A 27,221-nucleotide genomic window follows, 5' to 3' on the forward strand; every position below is an offset into this window, starting at 1 on the left:
GCTGGTAAGTGTCAGGGTACAAGGGAGATGAAAACCCAGGCCACCTGGCTCCAGAGCCCAGACTCTTAAACTCTGCACTGTATGCCTTCTGAGCAGCGCTGCAGAGACTCAGAAAATATTCTACCTTCTGGGAGAAAAAAACGACTTGAGGACATATCCCAATACATGAAGAAAAGAAGCAGAATTAAGAACTCAAGACTGGAGAAGCTGTATAAAAGGACTGGCAGTGAGCAATGAACCCAGTTGAACATAGAGCTGAGCAAGGCTGGGACTCAGGGGAAGTAAAAAGACACTTGTCCAGGGGTAAGATTTAAAGAGGCGCCAAACCACTCAGTAGTCAAGATAAATGACATGTTCACGCAATATTTTTTAAATCAAAATTAATGCCAAAACAAAAATTGTCTTAAAGGACTCAGTCTCACCTGCCTCACACTATCTAATCCTGTTTTTATTTAAGGTTTTGATATTTTGTTCATCCTGGATTTTTTGCAATAATTTTGGTTTAAAGATATTGCATTAAAATAGCATTTACCTTAATTACTTTGGCACCCTTAAATGTGTGCTCACGGTGGGTGCCTCACTTCATTTCATCCTGTCCCAGTCCTAGAACTGAATTTAAATACTTCTTTTTGTTTGTTTGTTTGTTTTGCGGTACACGAGCCTCTCACTGTTGTGGCCTCTCCCGTTGCAGAGCACAGGCTCTGGACACGCAGGCCCAGCGGCCATGGCTCACAGGGCCAGCCACTCCGTGGCATGTGGGATCTTCCCGGACCGGGGCACGAACCCGTGTCCCCTGCATTGGCAGGCGGACTCTCAACCACTGTGCCACCAGGGAAGCCCCTAAATACTTTTTATAAACATGATTACACAACTATGAAGTTAAAATTCTTTTAAAGAGATTTAATCATTATCACGCATTATTAAGTATTCAATTAATATTTAAATACTAATAACAATAGCCCCCATATTATATTACCAAAAATTGGGAAGTCTATCTGAGAAACAAAGAAGTTAAAGTATTCTAAGTCTTCAGCACTAAAGGAAAGAGTGAAGACACAGTGTCATTCTTGATTTTGATGATTAGAAAAACACAAGTTAAAGAATGCTTATGAACAATGCATTGTAACTACTACTAGAATTTATGTACATATTTTTTCCCAAAACACTAAAGAAAAGGGAATACAATCTGTGTAGCAAAATAAGAGGAAACAAGAAAAGCAGCATAGAAACATGAAAACAAGAAGCATAACAGAGGGACTTCCCTGGTGGCGCAGTGGTTAAGAATCTGCCTGCCAATGCAGGGGACACGTGTTCGAGCCCTGGCCCGGGAAGATTCCACATGCCGCAGAGCAACTAAGCCCGCGAGCCACAACTGCTGAAGCCTGCACACCTAGAGCCCGGGCTCCACAACAAGAGAAGCCACCACAATGATAAGTGCACGTACCGCAATGAAGAGTAGCCCCCATTCACCGCAAGTAGAGAAAGACCCAACGCAGCCACAAATAAATAAATAAATTTATTTAAAAAAAAAAAAAGTGTAACAGAGACCAACAGAAAAACAACCACCAGTGTAAGGGAAAAAATAAACGGACTGCGTTATTCTTTTGAAAGATAGATTCTCAAGATTGTGTCATAAAACAAAATGCAAGTCTAAACCATATTTCATTAATCGGAAGACACAGCAATTTTCACATTTTGACGACTCTGAAGTTGGAGCTCATCTTACACTCAATGGCGTGTCATAGTTTAATTGGCAGCTTTTTCTTAGTGGCACAAAGGCTAATGGTGTGTGTTACTGTTGATGTGTTTGACAGATGAGAAAATATGCCTCACTTATAGAAAGTGACTCAGAAGATCACAAACACACCAGCAAGTACAAATGCAAAGAAGACTGGGATCAAATATTACCATGTGGCTGCTGACTGGTGTCAATCAGGTAACTGCATGTTAATTACCTTCCACTTTCTGGTCCACCTTAACCTTTGTGAGCAGGAGACCATCAAAGATGATCCAACAGAAGAGAGGAGGAAGACAAAGGATCAGATGTCCACCAAATGGCAAACCCAGTCCTTAAACCAGGCTTTGACACATGCCTGCATCTCCTCACACAACATGCCTAAGTAGACAGAAGAATGCCAGGAAGAAGGAAAAAAAGGGTTTCTGGTTCCTTGAACCAACCAGAAGCAGAAAGAAAGCTACAGAAGATTTAACTGTGGGCTTTAAGGTTTGACCGTGGAACTGTCTTCCTCTGTCCTTAGCCTCGGTTTACACCCTGCTTGAGTGCTGGGAGCTGCAGTGCCCGTGCCAGGGCTGTGACACCTCTGCTCAGAGGCCAGTGACAGGTGAAGGTCCCTGGAAGGTCCCCTGCCTCTTCCTGTAACACAGTGAATTCACGCCTCCCAGGTTCAGTCAACCTGAGAGGGGTTTTCCCAAATGGAATAAGACTGACATTGACAAACGTGGGAAAAACATAAGGCATATTTATGATGAAAAGCTGGAATGTTAGGATCTAACTGCTTTCTTTACGGAGGAGCTGCCACTCAAAAAATCTGTTTATACAGTTGTAAAAAAAAACTACCATCTGAAATAGTCTGCAATGCTAGCTTGTCCATTTTCTCCATATGCTGTTTACTGAAGGAACTGTCACATTTCTATCTTGGCTTTTAATCACAAAATAAGGGAAGGTGACTTATGTGGGACTCATTTTCACCAGAAGCAGCAGGTATTGAGAAAGAAGGTATAAGAGACAGAGCAAAGCAAAGAGAATCTCTGAGTGGGGAAAAGAGATGAAGGTTGAGAATCTGAAGCTGTTTCTGGAAAAAAGTGAAGCAGAGCAGAAGGAAGACGGCAACGGGCCAGAAAAGCCAAGAAGAGTACCTATAATAATAGTGTCACCGATTTGACCCTGTTGGCCAAACCCCAAAATAGGAGGAACCAATGCAACTGGCTTATTAACTGACAATCCCCACAAATCTTAAAAGAGAATGAAAAAGTCATTGGAAGGGCAAGTGAAGAAGCACATATTAAATTCCGCTCCGGTTCTCCTCTCTTCAGTTACACTTGTTTTGATCTCTGGCCCTGATTTATGTCCAAGGGCATGGGCATCATCCGGCTATTCCCTGAGGCTCTGCCATCCTCGCTCCAGCAGCTCCGACCCCAATGTTCTCTCCCAACGTGCCCTGCACCCACCATTCGTTGGTACTCAGCTCTGACCTCGCACTAGAACGTGCTGGTCTGGTCACAGGTGTCTGCACTGACTTTGAAGCAAGTTCCCCGCATCAAGGGTGCAATTGAGGAACTACCCAGAAGCACAGGCAGCAGACTACTCTGCCTCTAGACCACTTTAAGGTTCCAGAACCCCCCTCAAGCCCAGATTCCCAAGCAGCCCAGCCATCTCTGGAGCAGCCCTGCCTGCCTCTCCACGTAAAATCAGAGGCACACATCTAGACTCAGGAAACCAGATGCCCACCTGCCCCACCCCGTCAATCAACTGCCTCCATCAAGATGCTGGAGGAGATCTAGTCAACAGGACAGAGGAGAGCTGCATAACACAAGCCTTGGCCACAAAGCCAAGTTACTTTATTAATTTTAACTATAAACCTCTTCATAAACAGAAGTTAAATGAAGCATTTCAGTCCCGCGTATCTTAGAGGTAACATCAGAGACAGGCCCAGAGCCTGAAATGCATAGGTGGGAGCAGGTGAACGCTCAGGTAATTCTGGACATTGGTCCAGTTGCTCTGCGTGTTTGAAATGAAATCAGGATCAGGGAGCAACATTTGCAGACAAAGGCTCCAGAGCTGACACATTCCCCAGAAGATGCAATGAGAGGCTACGGAAGATGAAATGCTGCAAGACCACAAATTAATTTTTGATTCTGAAGAGAGGCAGAAGGAAAAAAAATCAGTGCAGGAGTCAGAAAGCATAGAAATTTCAAGAACAATGCCCATGGATACCGGCTGTGCTAGGGGATCTGCACGCCCCACCCCAGGCCCCTTGAACATCTAGAGGAAACCCCGACAGAGGTTGGCTTTAATGAGATTTTGATTTCCATCAACCCAGCCTGGCACTCCTTGGATATAACCATTATGTTTTTATCAGCGGGAGTCAGTCTGCCACAGCCACTATCAACCTCAAGAGCCCTGAGATTCTAAACAAACACATTTTGTGGTGACACTCCCAGGGTTGTCAGATTCTCTTATTCTGCTAGCTTGAGAGCCTGGAAATCCATTTTAACTGCAGGCAACTGAGATGCTTTGGATGCAGGAAGTGATTCCATTTCTTCCCCCAAATGTGTGGCACAGCTTTATTTATTTATTTTTGCTGCGTTGGGTCTTTGTTGCTGTGCGCGGGCTTTTCTCTAGTTGTGGCTAGCGGGGGCTACTCTTCCTTGCGGTGCACAGGCTTCTCATTGTGGTGGCTTCTCTTGTTGCAGAGCACTGGCTCTAGGCACGCGGGCTTCAGTAGTTGTGGCACACGGGCTCAGTAGTTGTGGCTCGCGGGCTCTAGAGTGCAGGCTCAGTAGTTGTGGCACACAGGCTTAGTCGCTCCATGGCATGTGGGATCTTCCCGGACCAGGGATCGAACCCGTGTCCCCTGCATTGGCAGGCGGATTCTTAACCACTGCATGTGGCACAGATTTAAAAGACACATGCAGAATGTTTTAAAACCTAAGGGGTTGTGTTATATGCAATGTAACTTTGGAAGGGTTAAGAAGACAAAGAAACAAAATAACTCTTATGATGCTTCATGCTCTATTCTCCAATCTTCAGCCAAGTTCTTTGGTAAAAATGGCTAAAAACACACAGAGATCAGCTCGGTGCTTTGTGACCACCTAGAGGGGTGGGATAGGGAGGGTGAGAGGGAGACGCAAGAGGGAGGAGATATGGGGATATATGTATACGTATAGCTGATTCACTTTGTTATAAAGCAGAAACTAACACACCATTGTAAAGCAGTTATACTCCAATAAAGATGTTAAAAAAAAAAATGGCTAAAAGGAAGGGAGGATGGACAAACGGGGCCAGGCCAGGGGTGGGACAGTGAAGAGCTGCAGAAGGCAGCATGGTGGGTGGCATAGTGTCGGCAACACTGCTCGGTCTCCCCCTCCTCCCACCCCAATAGTCCTCATTTCCACGTGTCACCACATCTGAAATTCCACCGCGAGCTTTGTCCCTCCAGGCCCTTAAAAACCCCAGAGACACAATGAAAATCAGGAACAAAAATTAGAAATTTGCTAGAAAGCCACCCTGAAGAAAAATGTAAAGGATGAATTTTAGGAATAAGAAAATGGGTCAAGCTTCTATCCACTCATTCTCGGAATGAGCCTGTTCCAGAGGCTGGACATACAATCTGGTGTGAGAGGGATCCTAGGAATCTTGAGAAGCATCCGGTCTAACACTGATTTGTGCCCAAGCCCCGACGCACTCACCGAGGCTCCATCCAGATCAGGAAAAGTCAGGGAGACTCAGCATCAGAGTCCCACTTTTCAAGTGGAGAAGGAAGAAGGAAGGAGAAAAGCAGATTGGGTGCCTTCACTCTGTGCCTCGACACACATGCCCCTCCCAGCCTGTATCCTGTACCTGAATGTTTTTCCTTTTGTTACAGAAGACATTGATGGAGCCATCAGCAAAATTCAGTAAGGTCTGCAGATTAGGAAGAGGATTGTATTCATGTTAATTTACTGAGTTTGACCACTGCGCTGTTATTACATAGGAGAGTGTCCTTTTTTTTTTCTTTCTTTTAATGAAATTTACACTGAGGTATATAAGAGTAAAGATATATACCAAGTCTGCAACTTACTCTTAAGTGGTTAGAATATTATAATAGGCTTCTATATACAGACAGAAGATAATGAAGCAAATGTCAGAAAATGTTGGCATTCAGAGAATTTGGAGATATGAGGATTTTTCATACTATGCTTGTTACTTTTCTAGACGTCTCAAATTATTTCCAAAAAAAAGTAAAGAAAAAGAAGATAGACCTGCTCTGAGAAAATTATGATGTGAGCAGGACAGTGTCCCTGGCCCCAGTTTGGGGAACCCAGAGGCCGCTGGGTGTTCCATTCTGGACTGAACAAAGGACCCCAGGCACCTGCCACAGTGGGAAGAGCCCACCTCTGGACGAGGCCAAATGCTGACAGAATCAGCGCTTAGTACGTGATGGTGGGTATTACAGAAAGAAATCCGAATTACCCTTATACGGTTTACTGTAGGAAACCAACATCCCGCTTTTAACCTTGGTGAAAGAGGAAGGCAAAGGCGGCTTGTGGGAAGCGTGAAATACAGACTATCTGTCATAACCAAGCTATACTTTCCATCACCTGAACTGCCTCATTTCTCATTAATTAATTAAACCCTGGGCAACAAAGCTCCATGAGGCTTCAATTCGTCTCTTATTTCTAATACTTTACAATTCTATATGACATGACCAATCTCAAGCCATTTTCACCTTTATCATTTAATTTAATCTTCCCTAATATCTTTCTATGTGCTTATCGATTAAACACTTCAAAAGGACTGGAGCATCTTAAGGGGGGTTATTATTATATCTAGCTTCTTGATAAACAACTGGAAATGCTTCTGCTATGTATTCCAGAGAAATTCTCATACCGAGCCCTGAGGGGACAGGAAATGGATGGGGGAGCGGGTGTCCAGAGAGCAGGAGGTAAGGCGGGTGTCCATCAGGAGAAGGTGTGGAGCCAAGTGTCGGGGGACGCACTCCACAGGCACAGTTAGAAATAGTGGACTAGGGCTTCCCTGGTGGTGCAGTGGTTGAGAGTCCGCCTGCCAATGCAGGGGACGCGGGTTCGTGCCCCGGTCCGGGAAGATCCCACATGCCGCGGAGGCCGCTGAGCCTGCGCGTCCGAAGCCTGTGCTCCACAACGGGAGAGGCCACAGCAGTGAGAGGCCCGCGTACCGCAAAAAAAAAAAAAAAAATAGTGGACTAGAGGCTGCATAGCAATGAGTCTTGCAAACACAACACTGAGTGCAAAATTCACAAACGCAATGCAACGGAGAACAGGGTGCCAGCACGTCTCAAAGTAGTTTCAGAGTATTCATGGAAACACGTTAAATTGTGCATAGGATGGCAATTGCTAATGGGTAAAACAGAAATAAAAATATAGCCCAAGCGAGGTGGGGAAGGAAGAAGGGGTAAATGGAGAAGCGCTTGGATAAAAGGCGAGATGGATGGATTTAAAGGAGGAAGGCGATGGCAGACAGACACACGCATGCGTACATCGGAGAGCGCGCACTTGCAGCCCCGGGCGGGCCCCCGGAGGTCTTACCCGAGGCCCCGGGCCTGTGGCTGGGCTGACCGGCCTGGTGCAGGCTCTGCTGGAGCAGGCTCAGGCACTCCCCAAGGCAGCTGAGGGTGGCAGCAGAGGTAGCTTTCAGGAGCAGCAGGTCCTGGTCCAAGGCAGTGAGGGGCCCGGACCCCGGCAGAGACTCGATGGCATGCACCAGGTTCTTCTGCTGTCCCTCCACCTGGGTCATCATCTGCGGAACGGGAAGACAGCGAGGAGGTGAGGGTCGAAGTCCTCTCTTCCACAGGCGGGGAGCCAGCGCTTAAACCACAGGAGTGGATGAAAGTGCGGGGGAAGTGGTGAGAGACAACATCACCACCCAGACTGCCAGCTGCGTGGGAGACAGCTCGGAGGGTGCTCGGCGCACAGCCCTCCTGGGATGATGCAGGCCTGGGTGAAATCTACCTGGGTCCATCCACGCAAAGGCACGCCTCTAGAGCTCTGATCACAAGAGGGTTTTAGAACTTTAGAGCTGAAAGGGACCATCGGGGCCACCTGGGTGTATCGGTTTACAGATCTTTGGAAGGTAATAATAAATATACTAAAAGTATAGAAGTCTTGTGACCAACTTTAAGGTCCTTGGACCACGGAAGGTTATCTGAGATGGTGGAAGTGTGTGGCTTTGCCTCAGAGCATGGTTAATTCCATGCTTTCCTTCCAGCTGCAATCCATCCCTAACTCCCTGGCAGTCCTATTCGAAGTTCAAGAAACAGAAGTGACATCTGGGGTTGGCATTTGTGGGGGTGAGATCAAACCGAGACCAGTGCCGACCCACTCTGACCCCAAAATGCTACGAGAGCCCGCGACTTCCTTAACACCGTGTGTAGGGTGACAGGAGGAGGAGAAAAACTGGGAGTTCTAGAGCCAGCCCTGCTCCATGGCTGAAGCTGTGACAAACCAGTAACCCTGTGTTGTGGCCTGGCTTCAGTTCGTAAGCTATAGACAAGCAGTGTCTCCTTGGACAAATGAAGGAGAAAGGAACTCAAGAACTAGAAAAGGACTTCACTGGTGATCTTGTGAAGTTCATGCCCCTCCTGTTTTACAACTTATCTCGCTAAGCAAGATGATGAGCATAAATTGCATGGCAAACAAATAAACAGTCGAGCTGATACATGGAGGAACTAAAGCAGCCTGCCCAAGGTCACAGGGTCACAGGTCAGCATCAGAGGCAGGAACCAACTCCTGTTCTCTGGATTCCGGTCCACTGTTCCTTAAGCATCCCTCACAAAAGCCATCCTTTAATTTGAAGCAATCGCTCCTGCTTTGTCACTGTCATCCCAGGAGGATCCTTGTTACCATCAAGATGCCACCAGCTGGGAAGAAGCAATACTCTGTAAGGACTGCTGGACTTGGACACAAAACTCAGCCCATGCTTTGGCTTGTTTTTCTATTTTCTTTCTGCTATTTCCTATCACTCTGTGTAGTCATCTCCTTAAAAAAAAAAAAAAAAAAAAAAGCTCCCCCATTGCAATCCTACTTACCAAAATCAGTGCCCTTACTTCAAAAAGATTTTTAAAAATATCGACATTAAACATATTACATGCCCATCCTCTGGCCATGTAAATTATTTTTTGCAGATTACAGAGTTTATACCTAGCCATTCTGGCTCTTAAAACAGTACCTGGGGCATAATAGGAGCTCAATAAGAATTCATTTCTCCTTCAGGTCTTTGCTGAAGAGCTGCCTTCTCAGGAAAGCTTCCTGAACCACATAATTTAAAATCATATGTCCAACCAAAACCCTGGCGCTCCTGTGCTCCTTCCCAACTTATTTTTCTCCATAGCACTTACCATCTTCCAACCCAACTTGTAATTTACTTATTTCTTATGTTCATCTGTACTAGTGTGAAAGCAAGGACCATTCTATCTGTGCTGTTCACTGATGGATCTGTTGAAAGAATGAACGAAACCCCAGGGTCCCTTTTTTTCTCACTGAGGCGCAAGAGAGTCTGTTTATGACACAAAGTCTACACAAATCATTATAGTCTATTAGGACAACATGGCTGAAGATTCAGTAAAAAATAATACCTCCGTTATCAGTTTAGGTTTGCCAAGAAAATGGTTAAATTTAACACTGAAAAAGATAAAATGTTTTTATACTCTTCGACAGTCAACTCTATGTAGAACTGCTAACATTTAGGGAGAAGTTGATTTCAAGCTACTTGTTGTAGTCAGCATTTCTGTAAATTCCTACCATAAAATCTTGTCTTAGAAAAATGATGTGTTGAAAGGGAAGAAGCAAATATAATGATGGAATATAAATGTATATTATGTATGTATATGTATAAATGTATATTATGTTCCTGACTACTATGGACGATAACATAATGCTTAAAAGGTGAGTAAAATGAAGCCATTAAATATGGAATATACTCCTTTTTAATCAACGAAAAGGAGAACTGTATTCCAATTATATAGTATAGGATAAGTACTTGTTATTTCACAAGCATAAAATATGATGCAAATCTCAGGTAATAAAAACACAAAAGTGACTTCCAGAATCTTCTACCCTATTACAACAGAGGCAGGTTCCCAGAGATGGAAGGCACGTATCTGCTCTCTAGAAAGCATTCAACAGTGTTTATAGGAGCCTGTTGCCAGCGCCAAGAGGCAGGACAGCCTCCAGCAAAGGACGTCTGAACCGGCAGTGGATGGATTTGACGTTTACAATGACTGCAGAACGGCTGGCGCTGAGTGGGAGGGGGCAGGGGTGCCACATGCCCCACAAGTCACGGCAGAACTTTCCTGCTCAAAATGCCGAGAGCGCTCCCTGAGTGACCCTGTGCTACAGACTTACCAAGGACCAGACACTGGACAGATTTCAGCATCTTTCTTGGTACACTGAGCACTAAAACGAGCTTAGCACAGCGCGTGACACACAGGAGACACCGAGAGTCATTTTCTCCCCTTTTCCATGTGACACAAAACAGAACTTTAGTCTTTAAACACACAATCGATGCCAACCTTCACTTTCTATTAGCATCATCAGGCTCCAAAAGAAACTGAACGAACCCTGAAAGCAACACAGGACTCCCAGCCTCAGCGCTTGTATATCACGCTTATCACTGCTTTAACTTTTCTCACACTGGGAGGCACTGATGGAGAACCTTCATCAGACTTGGGAAGAACAAGTTTTAGCTGTTTTTTCCATATCTAATTTTAATGAAGGGCACATATGAGAAGATGTCTCAAAGTTGTACATGACAAAAACACCAACAACAAAGTCCCAAAGCAGCTCCCTCTGCCCTGCAAGGTTCCCACACCCTCAACACAAGAGCAAAGCACGGCCAGTGATGGCCACCAGCCTTTGAACTGCTTGAACCACTAATTACATAAGTTTCAAGTCAGAGCTCTAAACACTTCTTCTGAAGCACAACATCAACCATGTGTGGTGTTTAAAAACCAAAAAAAAAAAAAAGCACGCATTTCATTTCTTGTGGCGTTTGGCCTCCACAATCAGGGGTATCGCCACCTTGTTAACACAGGTGCAAAATGGGACCCCCGTGAAATTTCAGAGATCCACCCCCTGGGAATGTCAACTCTGAGGTTGTGAAGTAGTCTAACTTTAGGTCAAATCCAACTTCACAGGGAAAGAAAAAAGGTCCACTTCTCATAGCACAAACAATGGCATGTGCACTGCAAAATCAAAGCTAAGAAAGTCAGTGGCTGCAGATTTTACGGTTTTATTTCACTGAAGCTGAAACCAAAGCGGAAGGCAAAGACCAAAACCCAGTGACATCAGCTCAACAAGATGAGATCCTGCTAAAGAGGGAACTGAGGAGGGGGCAGCAAGGGGGCAGCAGCTACACTCGCTCGCCTTGATGGCCTCAGACCGTTCTGACCTGCAAAGCTTGGTGTAGGTTTTGAGAGGCGCCTGAAAGGTCCAGTCCTGACAGGCTAGACATCAACGAATACCAGCTCCTCACTCATCCGTCCGTCAGTAACCAAAGCAGCAGCAGCAGGCTCGGATTTCTTATCCTAATGTCACCAGGGCTGCCGGCCTTGCTTGGCCGAGCCTTCTGGGTTCACAGACTCCCTGGGACCTTCAGTAACTCAATCCCTCTTGCCTGGAAGGAGAACAAACAATTCGATGCCAACTTCAAGGTGGCCTTGGTTTGACATTTCTCCTCAGCCTGGTGGAATTCCAGAGCTCCTTCTAAGTCTCCCGTCTGGGTCAGGGATCACTCCTTGGCTAACTCAGGCTTCAAAGACCTTGGAACCAAAACTAACTAACTAGCTAACTAAAACTAACACTTCTCTCTCTCTCTCTCTCTCTCTCTCTCTCTGTCACTCACACACACACACACACACACACACACACACACACACAGAGCTTACTATCTCCATTAACACAGATTTACTATTCAATGACCCTCATTAGCATTACTTTAAAATTCCAGACTCCCCACCCCAGAAATGGCTTTGAGGGCTCCTTACAGAAGCTTCCTGAAACATCCATCAGCTCTTTAATGGAAGCCATCAACATAACAGTGTGCACCCTAAAATTTGTAAAATGCCTTGTCTCAAAGTCCTTGCCTTGTTTCCACCAATCCTGAGCCATTGTCTCTTGATCCCAATCAAGTCCCTATATTGTCAACCAAAGTTCTAATTCTCGTATCCAGACGCTGCCCTCCTGGCTGGGAGACGCTGCCCCACGGAGGTGGCATTTCCCCCACAGTGTGAACAATAAAGTCCCTTGGTCTTGTCATCAGAGGGTGGTGGTGACATCTGGAGAGGCAACATCCCAACCTCTACAGCCTTTCTCCATGTTTCTGAGTGTTGGGAACCCAGTTAAGGCCTGGCCTCACCTGAACAATTTCTCCCTCTTGCTGAGTCGCTTCCCTGACTCTCAGCCTGCCTCCTGCACTCCCTGGGCTTTGTCTGTTGTTCCAGCTCTTGGCATAACAGGAATGTTAACAAGCCAAGAGTTTCCTTGAAGCAGGGTCCCGGGTCCCTTTGCACCGCTCTCCGTGGCCCCAAGCACGACCCCACGGAGGCCAGTCCTAAACATCTCCTGGACTCCCAAATCTCTCTCCAGGCTCATCCGGTGAGCAGACAAAGAAAACCCCATCGAGTGGGCAGATCTTCAAATCCACACTACTTGACAGGAGTAAGAGAGTGACAGTGACAATACGGAACAAAGATGAGCGGGAGGAAACAGGGTCCCTCTCCAGGGGTGAGGCTGCCAGCTACACAGATGAGGTTACAGATAAAGAGGAAGAACAAGGTGACAAAACACAGGAAGAGAATAGAGAAACCAACGTAAGAAACCAACTATAAACCAAGGGAAACCAAAATTCCACCTTTTAAAGTATCCAACATCAAAACAACCTACTGTCTTCTAGGCAGAGGAGTGAATTATGACGGAGTTACTGTTGCCTGGGCATATGTAAATTTAACCATCTGAAATACAGGCCTTAATCATCTTGTCATCTTTGTTGAGTTTTTCAAATAAATAGTAACATGGGCAGTTGAATTTTAAATTTAATTTGGAAGCCTAAATTGTAGTGAAAATTTCTTCAGAGGTATTGCTCTGAAATTCAACTTTCAATAAAAATTTTAATTGGAAAAAAAAAATGGGAGAAAGAAGGAAAGATCTCCCCAAAATTGACCATTAGATCTTTGATGACCTAACTACATGTGTCCGCAAACGTCTATAAAAGGCCAGGGAGTAAATATTTAAGGCTTGGCAAACCATGGGATCTCTGACTGCTCAGCCTGGCCCCTGCAGCTGGAAGGCAGGCAGAGTCCCCGTGTGAACACTTGGGTGAGGCTGTGCCCACATACAACTAGCATTTGACTCATCTCGGTTTGGATGTCAGATGATTCTCTTTTCTCATTCAATGTGTGATTTTATTGGTTCTTGGAGTGACTGGTGATTTCTGACCATATCCTGGACATTTTGGCTATCGTGTTAGGAGATTCCAGGTCCAATGTGAATTTTTTTAGGAGGCAATCACATGTTTAGGTTGAGCACACAAGCCCTAGCCTACTTTTATGGCCCGTGGTTTCAATGACAATCTAATTTCAGACACTTTGTGGGGCTATTTTGATCTGCTTGGTTTATCTCCTGTCCCGGGGTCTCCATTGGTCCCTGCTGGTCTACCTGAGAGTCCAGACCTTCCACACAGGGGACAGGTGCCTGTTTTGGCAGGATCCCCCTTGCCCTCAGCTCTGGGTGGGGGAGGGGAATCTCAGGCCTGAAGTCATTTTTATGCCTTTGGGCAGAAAAGTTTGCTTTCCTCTCAAAGGTATGTAAGTGCATACATATTATTTCCACTTCCAAGTTGAAGGCTGCTTCCTAAGCAGATCTAACTAGCCAGATGGAAGAGTGTCAAGCACCAGTCATTCATTTTTTTGGTTACAGAATTTATTCTCTCTTTTAGAAAATTGACAGAAGAGAAGCATTCATCATTTCTACATTTTTACCTACTTTCTGGATTTATACCCACTTTGCTGGACCTCAGGGGGTACGACTGAGGCTGACTGTTACCAGATGACTTATGCGCTGACTCCAGATCTATCTGTCCACCCCCACCACTGGGAGGCAGGACAGGCTACTGGCATTTTTAATTCAACATTCTGACACGTGGCCTTTATCATGCAAGACTAGGGGAAAAGAAATGAGTGGTTGAAAGGCCAATCCAGAGATGAAGGACATCCATCCTGGTCCCTCCATAGTTTCAATATGAGAACGTGAGTGTTACCAAGAAGTCTCAGTGCTATTTATACAGCAGCCCATGCCATCCAAGGCAAAAGGCAAAAGGCAAAGGCAAAATTCTGAACTGCACATGCACATACTCAGAAACACTTTCTGAAGATATGGGGATGGGTCCCCACATTTCTTAAAAACGGATTCTTTTCTGTCTTACCTTCACCTTTGGCTTTTCTACAATCATTTCCTCGCCACCCCCAGTAATAACTCCACATTGCTCACATATGAAATGCACATTTTATCTTTACCAACTCCCAAAACACAAACCCATACTGAAATGTTCAAGAACTATGAGATCATAAACAGAAAAACAAACAACCCAATCAAAAAATGGGCAGAAGACTTAAATAAACATCCCTCCAAAGAAGAAATACAAAGGGCCAATAGGCACATGAAAAGATGCTCAACATCGCTAATTATTAGAGAAATGCAAATCAAAACTACAGTGAGGTACCACACCTCACACCAGTCAGAATGGCCATCGTCAAAAAGTCTACAAATAATAGATGCTGGAGAGGGTGTGGAGAAAAGGGAATTCCCTACACTGTTGGTAGGAATGTAAGCTGGTGCAGCCATTGTGGAAAACAGTATGGAGGTTTCTCAGAAAACTAATAATAGAGCTACCATATGATCCATCAATCCCACTCCTGGGCCTATATCCAGACACAAATCTAATTCACAAAGATACATGCACCCTATGTTCATAGCAGCACTATTCACAAAAGCCAAGACATGGAAGCAACCTAAATGTCCACTGACAGAGGAATGGATAAAGAAGATGTGGTACATACATACAATGGAATACTACTCAGCCATGAAAAAGAACAAAATAATGCCATTTGCAGCAACATGGATGTAACTAGAGATTATCATAATAAGTGAAGTAAGTCAGAAAGACAAATACCATATGATATCACTTATATGTGGAATCTAAAATATGTCACAAATGAATCTATCTACAAACAGAAACAGACTCACAGACAGACAACAGACTTGTGGTTGCTGGGGGGTGGGGAGGCGGGAGAGGGATGGAGTGGGAGTTTGGGGTTAGTAGATGCAAATTATTGTATACAGGATGGATAAACAACAAGGTCCTACTGTATAGCACAGGGAACTATATTCAATATCCTGAGATAAACCATAATAAGAAAGAATATAAAAAAGAATGTGTATGTGTGTATATATATATATAACTGAGTCACCTTACTGTACAGCAGAAATTAACATAACACTGTAAATCAACTATACGTCAAAAAAGAAAAAAGAACTATGAGATCATAGCATTCATGGGCAAAGGAATCTATGGCTGTCAAGTCTGTCTCCTTCATTTTGCAAGCAGGAAATCTGGGTTCAGAGAAGCCAGGAGTCCGTGCTGAGGTCACACACAGCTTCACCTGTAGTGGCAGCCCTCACTCTCCTCCTACACTCTCCTCCTACAGTGGGGCGGCTCCACTCCGAGGCACGATCTGATATACTTCCTCCTCTTTCCTTCTCTTATTCGGGAAGCACAATACCCTTTCTGCCTCAGAAAACAACTACGGTGATGGTGACGTTTCTTCCACTGTCCCTCACCCCACCTTTTCTCACCACCTGGAAACAACTTTTGTTATTCTGATTACAAAAGGCTGACTCACACCATCAATCACCATCCCAACAAAATCAGAAAGTAAATACAGTTCTAAAAAAGGAAGTAAAAATTACCTGAAATCCTAATTCTTAGAGATAAGCCCTAACATTCTGGTATTACTCTGACTCTTCCAATTTATACAAACACACACACACACACAGTATTATTTTATTTAACAGGATATCCCTTATATATAATTGTGTAACCTTTACCACTTGAAATGCATCATCTCTTATAGCTGGGAGTTACTTCAAAATACTCCAGTGGTGTTGGTGGGGGATAGGATGAAATGATACTGGCTTTGGGGATCCTGAAGCTGTTGGTGGTGACATGGAGGTTTAATGTTATCTTCTCTAATGTTTTTACGTTTGAAATTTTTCAAAATAATGAGTTTTTTTTAATAGGGGGGAAATACATCATTATGGGTTGAATTGTGTCCCTCCAAAATTCATATGTTGACATCCCACACCCTCAGTACCTTAAATGTGACCTAACTTGGAGACAGGATTTTTTTTTTTTTTGTAGAGGGAAATATAGCCTTTATTTTATAATAACTTGAAATGAAATATAATCTATAAAAATATTGAATCAGGTGTGTTGTACACCTGAAATTAATATAACATTGTAAATCAACTATACCTCAATAAAAAAAATTATTAGAAAAATATAGGAGTTTCTTGTAGGATTAAAGATGATGAACAACCAACTCTCAGAAAGGACAAGAACAGGGCTGAGATTTGGGGACTCTCAGTAGCAGAAGCCTGAGGATCCCCTCTCTAGGGGCTGCCATGAAGGGTTCCAAACTTGCCGCACGTGTGCGTGACTCCAATCACATTTTTTCAAATTCTCAGGAAAGAGAGTATGATTGGCTGTTATCAAGGAGTTTCAATCCTTGCTGCAGTCAAGGAGAAAGGTTCTTTGCAGAGGTCATCAGTGTAAAATCAGGTCATTAGGGTGGCCCTAATCCAATACGACTGGTGTCCTTAAAAAACGAGGAAATTAGGACCCAGACATGCACAGAGGGCAGATGAGAGAAGCCGTGGGAGAAGATTGATTTATAAGCCAAGGAGAGAGACCTGGAACAGACTCTCACAGTCCTCAGAAGGCACCACCCTGCCAATGCCTGGACTGAGGGCTTCTAGGATCCATCACTGGGAGACAAAGTACCAGTCGGTGGTACTTTGATACCGCAGCCCCAGAAAGCTAATACACACATCACAGACATCTTTCCACAGATCTCACTGTAGTGGCTGCGTCATGGAAGAGCTTTTCACTCCAAGCAAAGTCAACCCTGGCTCTGGAGCAGAAGCTCCTTGCTTGCAATGTCACCATCACATCTTCTCATGGAATTTTTGCTAAAGGAAAACTGAGGTGGAGAATGCATTTTCAGAATAAGGTAACAGAAGATGCTGACACAAATGTTAAAAAGTATTATTATGGCTTCCCTGGTGGTGGCACAGTGGTTGAGAATCCACCTGTCAAGGCAGGGGTTGCAGGTTCGAGCCCTGGTCTGGGAAGATCCCACATGCTACGGAGCAACTAAGCCCGTGTGCCAGAACTGCTGAGCCTGCGCTCTGGAGCCAGCGAGCCACAACTGTTGGGCCCACGTGCCACAACTACTGAAGCCCACGTACCGCAAAGAGGAGTGGCCCCCGCTCACTGCAACTAAAGAAAAGCCTGCACAGAGCAATGAAGACCCAAAGCAGCCAAAAATAAATTTATTTTTTTTTAAGTATTATTTTTTCACTCCACCTGTCTATACTGAATGTTAAGTTGGTAATGAGGGGTGCCAGGTACAAAAGGAATGGTCTCTTATCCTGTTCTCAACGAAAACACCATAGGCCAACAGAAGGACTGTGAGTAAAAGGTAAGGGGTCAGGAAATCACCGCCTTGTTTCATCCCTCATCGCTCTGTACCTCTGCCTCCCTCATACAGGCACAGCCCCGGCAGGGTGCTGGATGCGATAAAGGCGCTCACCCTTACCAGCACAAGGCTGGCCTCCCCCGCATGACACCCACGACCTGGGCTTTGGTGCAAGTGCCACCCACTGATGGTTTTCATTATAAATCTCTCTTTTTTTTTTTAAACAAAAACAATACTTACCACGGAAAAAAACACCACACATAGTAAAATAGAAGAAAAAAATACCCATAACATATCCCAAACTAGAGAAATAAGTATTAAAATTTTGGTATACATACAACAGTTTTATGCACAAATATGTACTTTTACTTTTTACGAAAGTGGTTGCACATCATAATATTGCTTTTTTTAAAATTCCATATACCATGTTGAATTGTAACAATACTATTTACGATACTGCAGGTCATTCCAGCACATAAATGGGCCACAATTTATTGCCCAATTCTCTATCACTGAACCTTACAATGAGGTCTAACTTTCTTCTCTGTGACAAATTACAATTCCACAAACTTCTCTGTAGGTAGATCTCAGCATAAATTTGTAATGATTTCCTTAAAATAAACTCCTAGAAGAGGAGTTGCTGAATTTAAGGCTATTTAACATTAATTTTTAAGCCTTTTGAGAAATACTGCCAGCTCACCATCGAAAAAAAATTGTTATCAATTTGTTTTCCCTCAGCAATGTGTGAGCTGTCCTCTTTCTTATTAGCACTCTCTAAAACTCATCTTTTTTTCATAACCAATTTCACAGACAAAAAAACTCAAAAAATGAAAACCAGTATCTTTTTAAAATTTTAATTCATTGCACATGTCCCTGTATACTATGGGGCTAAAAAAAGGTTAAGAAATTTCTACAACGAGCAGTAAATAAGCCCTAGAGACCTAATGCACAGTACAATGAATATACACAATAATATTGTACTAAAATCATCCAGCTTGCTAAGTGACTAGAACTTAATTACCCCAACCACTAAAAAGAAGGGATAATTATGTAATGTGACAGAGGTGCTGAATCTCACTACAATGGCAATCCTATTACCCTGTGTATATGTATCAAATTAACATGCGGTACACCTTAAATTTACAGAATGTTACATGTAAAATATACTTAACAAAAAAGAAGTTTCCATATCCAGTAAAGAAAATTCAAGCATATAAGACTAAAGGGAGTCCAGAGAGCACGCTTCTTTCATCAGGGTGGAAGCAGCCATGTGGATGGGGGGGTAGGTGTAGGGCAAGGGACAAGGGGGCCCCAGCGATGGAAGGAAAGCTACACAGCCCTGGCTGGGAGGGGAAGGATGACCAGGAGAACCCACTGGATTCAGAAAGCTCATGAAGAAGCCATAGCTCTCTCCTAAAAGGTCCAAGGACAAAGAGACAATGGGAAACAATGCCCGAGGTGCCCACACCCTCCTCATGCCAGAGGGAGCGTCTACCTGGACCCTGTCCTACTGCCTGCTCTGCCCCCAGGACCCACTGGATAAGGGCAGGACTGTCCACCTTTGCCAAGCTCGCCAAGCAAGGTCCTGTGTCTGATCTGAATCCAGCATCTAAGCTGAAGAGGAAAGCAGAAACTGGCTCTTGGCTTTCCCACGTTCCTCCGTCTCAACTTCTCCATCTACTTCCGGTACAGCAGTCACACCAGTCACAACCATCGACATGAATAATAGAAGTAGGGCCATTTCACGTCCGGACCAAGGGGGAGCCTTACAGTTTACAAAGTGCTACCACACTCATCATCTCTCACTCTCCCAGCTCTGCCCTGCTCCCAAGGCAGGCTGGTCATCGTGATTCTTGTTTTACGACCCTGGGGCCCAAATCATAATCCATGCAAGTGGAGATGTGAGGACTGAAGTGCAGTGTCCTGGACCCAAACTTCTCTGCCCCCCTTCCTCACTCCCAGGAGGCACGCAGAACGGCACTGCCCTAGATGATTCGTGATCACAGCACACACGCACACGCGCGCACACACACACACACACACACACAGGGATGCTCACCTGGCAAGGCCTTCTGCCTAAAAGGAATTAAGATGCAATTCACTCTGAACTGAAAGAGAACAAGTTAGACCACAAAGTCTTCCTGGGTAAAATCCCCAGAAAGAAATCTTGATTCATAAACAAAGCCTGAACAACAAAGGGTAAGGATTTGTCCTGCAAATGGTGTGGAAGTTTCACTCAAGTGTTTAAGTATCTCTCAGAAGTCCCCTCAGCAGAAACTGTTAAATATACCTCATGTATAAAACAAAAGCTAAAATGCTGCTTTATTGATCCATGTCAGAAGCCTTCTGGTCGACCTGCCATCTCTCAGCAGATGCTGGCTGGTATATCAGGTTTTTATCTCTTGCAGAATGGAACCTTACAAACCAAAGATCAACGAGTATGAAATTAAACCACTTTCCTGAGTCTGCTTTACCTTTATTCACACTCATATTCCACGTACATGCTTGGCCTGTCTCAGAGAACCTCTAAGCTTCTGGAGATGTAATCTCCATTTGGGGAAATTCGAAGGTTGTTCTAAGAATTCCTGGGGAAAAAAGAAAAGCCAGTAGACATCTATATCTAACTTCAGGTTAGCAGCACGTTCTTATCTCCCACTGGGCCGTAGCTCTACCTACTAATGCCTGTTACTCTCTTTCAAAACTTAATTGTTGTTTTTAGTTCAAATATCTATGCAAAGCAGCAGACAAGAACATGACAATATAGTTCTCTTTTCCAGCTAAAATTAATTTCACTAGTGCCAATTATTTTCAGGAAAGAAATGCATCTCCAAAGGATACTTGAAAGAGGGGGACAAAATTGTACAAGAAAGTCACATCTCCAGGCAAATCCTTTACAGCATCTGAGACTTGGCAAATGAAACTCTGGGGAGACAAATGCATTTATCAGGAATCTGCTTCATTAATTTGAAAGGGAAAATTATGGTAAGGGATAAGCTACCAGTAATTAATATTTATTGTATCCCCACTGGGTAAATGACACTGCAGTCACCATTTTACAGAACAGAGAACACAATTCCTGCACACAAACTGCTTACAATGTAATCCTTGAGGTGCTCAAATACGAGCTAGCATAGTGATATACAGTGCTTTACAAAAGAGCTAACACCCCTCACAGGCGCCTGCACTGGAAATTGCTTTTGTGTGATGGAAATGAACTGCCCTGGACCCATTCCTACATCTTCTCCACTCTTCCTCATGACTCTGGCATCCACTTTTTAAGGAAGTATAAGAGTGTGTAGTCCATCACCACTATTCACATGAATAAACATGCAAAGGGAATTTATTATAATGATTTCCATACATGTCCATCTCCAGGGCCCAGCCTACTGACAGAATCAATCAGTTAATCTACGACCACACACACTGTGAGAAGGGCCCACAGGATCTTAATTCATCAAAAGACTCTATTCACAGGAGATGCCTGACAAATGCTGGGTGGATGGGTGGATGGGTGGAGGAGGAAGAAGTAAGAGAGGGCAGTGAAAGGAAGGGGATGGAGGCGGGGGAGAAAAGGTAGAAGGAGAGGGGAGGAGGGGAGACTACCGAGAAAGCAAGGGGGAAAGGAAGGACACAGCTCCAAAGTTTCGGGAAGTGTAGACAAGCTGGCAAGGTCCTCTAGCAAATCCAAGAACTCCCTTCCAATGCCCCTAGTCTGGAGCTGCCACTTCCACTCAAGGAATAAATGATATTTCCTCCTGTAGCCTGTGACCTTAGACCTTCAGCCTTAAGTGTTAGTCCTTCCTGGAGGACAGAGGGAATGGGATGTTTTAACTGCACATGAGACATCTCCAGGCACACAACAACCCCACATTTCTTACAGCCTCTAAATTAATCTGTATGTTCCTAGGAAAAACAAAGCCCTACCTGAATGGGCTCTAGGCTCAACCATGGAATATCTGCTTCCTGGTTGTCTTTTTTGTCCTTTTTTGTAGTACAGTTGATTTACAATATTTCAGGTGTACAGCAAAGTGATTCAGTTACACATACATATATATTCTTTTTCAGGTTCTTTTCCATTATAGGTCATTACAAGCTACTGAACGTAGTTCCCTGTGCTATACAGTAGGTCTTTGTTGTTTATCTATTTTATATATAGTAGTATATATAATGGTGTATCTGTTAATTCCAAATCCCTAATTTATCCTTCCCTCCACCTTTCCCCTTTGGCAATCATAATTTGTTTTCTATGTCTGTGAGTCTATTTCTGTTTTGTAAATAAGTTCACTTGTATCACTTTTTTAGATTTCACATATAAGTGATATCATATGGTATTTGTCTTTCTCTGTCTGACTTCCTTCAGTTAGTATGATAATCTCTAGGTCCATTCACGTTGCTGCAAATGACATTATTTCATCCTTTTTTATGGCTAAGTAATATTCCATTGTATATATATGTATCACATCTTCTTTATCCATTCATCTGTTAATGGACATTTAGCTTGCTTCCATGTCCTGGCTATAGTGAATAATGCTGCTATGAACACTGGGTTGCATGTACCTTTTCAAATTATAGTTTTAGTCTTTTCTGGATATACACCCAGGAGTGGGATTGCCAGATCATATGGTAACTCTACTTTTAGTTTTCTAAGGAACCTCCACACTGTTCTCCATAGTGTCTGAATCAATTTACATTCCCACCAAAAGTGTATCTCTTGGTTAAGTTTTACTCTTTCTTCAGACTCAGCTTAGACGTTATTTTCACCAGGCAGCCTTCCACCATCTCCCAAAAAGGTCACGATCCCCGTCACCCACAGAACACATCATGGTTGTAATTAAGCGATGTGTTATGCTATTACTTGGCTCCTCTCTCTCGCCCTTATGAGCCTCCGAGCTCCATGAGGACAAGGACCATGGCTCTTTTGTTCACTGTTGCTTCTCTAGAATCTAGGTCAAAGCCTGGGAAACTGCAGGCAAAAAATACTGGTGGAAAGAATGAGTGAATGAATAGATGAACGGGAGCACCCAGGCATCTCTTAAGAGCTGGGAACGGCCATTCTCCTCCCTTCAGGCATGAAAAAAGACAGGGCAACCTGAGACTCATCCAGATGAATAAAAGGCCCGAACACCATCTGAGTGACAGCCATGGCCTTTCAAAATTGACAAGGAAAGGAGGCACCGTGCCAGTTCTGGGGATGAACGGAGCAGGTTAACTGTTTTCCTGCCACATCTCGTCGGAAAACTGCAGTGGTCACGTGCCTCCCAGGTCTAGCTGATCGTGGTCATAGAGAGTGTTTAGCAGCAAAGAGCGTAAACCGGACCCACGCAAGTTCAAAGACAAGGGGATCCCTTCATGGATATGCGACAGAGGTGCCTAGCATCTGCCAGAAAGGACCACTCTCTGTCCTGCAGTGATACCACGGTCTCTCTTCTCCATCCCTCCGGTCTCTGTGGTCTCTGATGTCGGCACTTCTCTCTCTCATTTTACTCCCCTGAAAACTTCTTGCACTTGGACAAATCCCAGCAGAGGCCCTGGAGCCACATCGACCCCATCTCACAGGTCTGATTTCAAATTTGAGAGAAAGTGAATATGACGGGCTGGTCATGGGTCAGATGCCTGCCCTGGTCCAGTCAGCTGACACCAGGGATATGAAGAATGGTGTCATGTGATGCCACAGCCCTGCACACACAGACCAACCTCTTCAGGATGGGGTTTCCCCTCCACCCACTTCTCTTTGACTGTGATTTTAACCTGATACAGGATTCTGACATGCATGAGATACAAGGATGCACACTCTTTACAAATACCTTAAAAACTCACTTCACAGGAAGACGTATGTCTCAGCTGGAACATCAGTCAACGCTTTCATCCAAAACACTTAGTTCAGTGGTGAGGTGTTTCCCTAAGCATGAATGCCACACTCGCACAGCCTCCTGTCCGAGGGTTCTAGAAGTTTACTAACTTCTTATAAATGTGTATGATAAACACCCAACTCTAACTCAGCTCAAACCCCCTCACCGCTCTCTTACCTGTGATACCACCTCATAACGCAAGGTCAATAGGGTCCCACAGGCTAAAGGGGGCTTAAGAAGAGACAGGGACTCAGTCCCCTGTCCTCTCTCAGCTCACACCTCTCCTGAGACTTTCCAACATCTAGACGACAACCCCCAAGCTGTGTTACCTATCAGGTTCACGGGTCTAACGCCACCCTTAACTTTGTGTAAATTAAAATTAGCACCAAGGAGCTCTGGGTTTTTTGTTTGTTTGTTTGTTTTTTGCGGTACACAGGCCTCTCACTGTTGTGGCCTCTCCCGCCATGGAGCACAGGCTCCGGACGCGCAGGCTCAGCGGCCATGGCTCACGGGCCCAGCCGCTCCGCAGCATGTGGGATCTTCCCGGACCGGGGCATGAACCCGTGTCCCCTGCATCGGCAGGCGGACTCTCAACCACTGCGCCCCCAGGGAAGCCCCGCTCTCGGTTTTTGACATTAGCCAACGCTCCCTCAAGAGCCCTCTGGAGTTTCCCCTATGCAGCTGTGATGAAAACAGTTCTCTTTTTCATGGGAATAAATTCTTCTCTTCCCATCACCCAACCTGAGACAGAAAAAGAAAATGTCTGGCCCTGGCAATGACCTTGGAAAGTACAGGATCTGAAAACAGAACTAGGTGTAATTCTCACAGGTGGCTTGTGTATCATGCCCCTGTCTTCTCGTGAATATTCTACCTCCTCAGCCAGCCCTGCGCCCCTTGACTTTCTCTAGGTTACATCTTACCTGGAAATCCTTTCCTCCTCATCCCTCATGGTCAAGTCCTACTAGGCTTCCAATGCCCAGCTCCTGAAGTTCTGCACTCCCAGGCAGAGGTCACCAGTCAGCACAACCCCAGCCCCTCCAACCCCCCATGAGTGCTCACCGTTTTTCTTTTAAGTTCTTGAGGTCAGGGGAGCAGCCCCACGCCCGTGTGCCCCCAGCACCTGGCTGGGAGTACCAGTTTTCAATGATGTTCTCACTAGATGCATTCCTAGGCTTTGGGCCACTGTTTCAGGTTCCAGGTTTGTTCTTTCCCAGTGAAAATGCTCTGCTTCCATTGGTATATTTGTGTCAGTAGTTGGGGCTGCCTAACTTGGGCTAAGCCGGGCATTTACAGAAGAAAAAATGCATTTTCTCCTTCAATGCAGAAAATACTTAGCAATGACTGTTTCCCCTTAGGCCCACCTGTGTCCTGTTAATTCACCAGCTTTAACCTAACCTTTTAGAAAATGTCTACTATTAGCGACTCTTCCAGATACTGGCTCCCGTTTCCCAAATGCAAAATAAACACAGTCTGTAATTCTTTCCACAACTACAATGTAAATACATATTTCACCCCAGGGATAAATTGGCTTTATCTTCATGTAAATTTAGTAGCAATAAAAGGTAACCCTCGGCAAAAGGAAATATTCATGTTTCTGACTGTGTGTGTTACCCTCCACCCCACTCCAAAGCATCAAAAAAACACAAAGAACTGGGAATTCCCAGGCGGTCCAGCGGTTAGGACTCGGCACTTCCACTGCTGGGGACCCGGGTTCGATCCCTGGTCAGGGAACTAAGATCCCACAAGCAGAGCAGCATGGCCAAACAAACAAAAACTACTTATCTAAAGTAGAGCCATTCCTCTAGTAAAAGTTTAAAGTATTGCTTCAAACTGACATACATGCTAGATTTTAATAGAGCTGCATTTATTTGGGGAACAATTTCCTCGCTTTGAGATTGGCTAATCTGAAGAACAATGACCATTTTTACCCTCTCCAGTGCTGCCCCCTGCTGACAAAGGGATGCACACCTTTGCCAGACACTGCTGCCCATCCCTGAAAATGGCGGCTGCAACAAAATAAGCCCGATATCTCTTATATGTGGAATCTAAAATATGACACAATGACAAACCCACAGCCAACATCATTCTCAATGGTGAAAAACTGAAAGCATTTCCACTAAGATCAGGAACAAGACAAGGTTGCCCACTCTCACCACTCTTATTCAACATAGTTTTGGAAGTTTTAGCCACAGCAATCAGAGAAGAAAAGGAAACAAAAGGAATCCAAATGGGAAAAGAAGAAGTAAAGCTGTCACTGTTTGCAGCTGACATGATACTATACATAGAGAATCCTAAAGATGCTACCAGAAAACTACTAGAGCTAATCAATTAATTTGGTAATGTAGCAGGATACAAAACAAATGCACAGAAATCTCTTGAATTCCTATACACTAATGATGAAAAATCTGAAAGAGAAATTAAGGAAACACTCCCATTTACCATTGCAACAAAAAGAATAAAATACCTAGGAATAAACCTACCTAAGGAGACAAAAGATCTGTATGCAGAAAACTATAAGACACTGATAAAGGAAATTAAAGATGATACCAACAGATGGAGAGATATACCATGGTCTTGGATTGGAAGAATCAACATTGTGAAAATGACTCTACTACCCAAAGCAATCTGCAGATTCAATGCAATCCCTATCAAACTACCACTGGCATTTTCACAGAACTAGAAAAAAATTCACTATTTGTATGGAAACACAAAAGAACCCAATAGCCAAAGCAATCTTGAGAAAGAAAAACGGAGCTGGAGGAATCAGACTCCCTGACTTCAGACTATACTACAAAGCTACAGTAATCAAGACAGCATGGTACTGGCACAAAAACGGACATATAGATCAATGGAACAGGAGAGAAAGCCCAGAGATAAACCCACGGACATATGGTCACCTTATTTTTGATAAAGGAGGCAAGAATATACAATGGAGAACAGACAGCCTCTTTAATAAGTAGTGCTGGGAAAACTGGACAGCTACATGTAAAAGAATGAAATTAGAACACTCCCTAACACCATACACAAAATAAACTCAAAATGCATTAAAGACCTAAATGTAAGGCCAGACACTATAAAACTCTTAGAAGAAAACATAGGCAGAACACTCTATGACATAAATCACAGCAAGATCCTTTTTGACCCACCTCCTAGAGAAATGGAAATAAAAACAAAAGTAAACAAATGGGACCTAATGAAACTTAAAAGCTTTTGCACAGCAAAGGAAACCATAAACAAGACCAAAAGACAACCCTCAGAATGGGAGAAAATATTTGCAAATGAAGCAACTGACAAAGGATTAATCTCCAAAATTTACAAGCAGCTCATGCAGGTCAATAACAACAACAACAAAAAAGCCAATCCAAAAATGGGCAGAAGACCTAAATAGACATTTCTCCAAGGAAGATATACAGATTGCCAACAAACACATGAAAAGCTTCTCAACATCACTAATCATTAGAGAAATGCAAATCAAAACTACAATGAGGTATCACCTCACACCAGTAAGAAAGGGCAGCATCAAAAGACCTACAAACAATAAATGCTGGAGAGGGTGTGGAGAAAAGGGAACCCTCTTGCACTGTTGGTAGGAATGTAAATTGATACAGCCACTGTGGAGAACAGTATGGAGGTGCCTTAAAAAACTATAAATAGAACTATCATATGACCCAGCAATCCCACTACTGGGCATATACCCTGAGAAAACCATAATTCAAAAAGAGTCATGTACCACAATGTTCATTGCAGCTCTATTTACAATAGCCCGGGGATGGAAACAACCTAAATGTCCATCGACAGATGAATGGATAAAGAAGATTTGGCACATATATGCAATGGAATATTACTCAGCCATAAAAAGAAA

The 27,221-nt window shown here is 44.0% G+C and overlaps 1 protein-coding gene across 7 annotated transcripts in view; it reads right to left on the bottom strand.

Moving 5' to 3' along the window:
* Positions 1–27,221, bottom strand: part of OSBPL10 (oxysterol binding protein like 10) — a 376,742-nt gene that overhangs the window by 76,201 nt on the left and 273,320 nt on the right. For all 7 annotated transcript variants that reach the window (XM_067753588.1, XM_067753586.1, XM_067753589.1 and 4 more), the window contains one exon: positions 7,288–7,498. In XM_067753588.1, coding sequence (XP_067609689.1) covers positions 7,288–7,498 — 211 coding nt within the window. The remainder of the gene's footprint in view (positions 1–7,287; positions 7,499–27,221) is intronic.

The sequence above is a fragment of the Pseudorca crassidens genome, chromosome 10, assembly GCF_039906515.1.
Source record: "Pseudorca crassidens isolate mPseCra1 chromosome 10, mPseCra1.hap1, whole genome shotgun sequence".
NCBI classification, from domain to species: Eukaryota; Metazoa; Chordata; class Mammalia; order Artiodactyla; family Delphinidae; genus Pseudorca; species Pseudorca crassidens.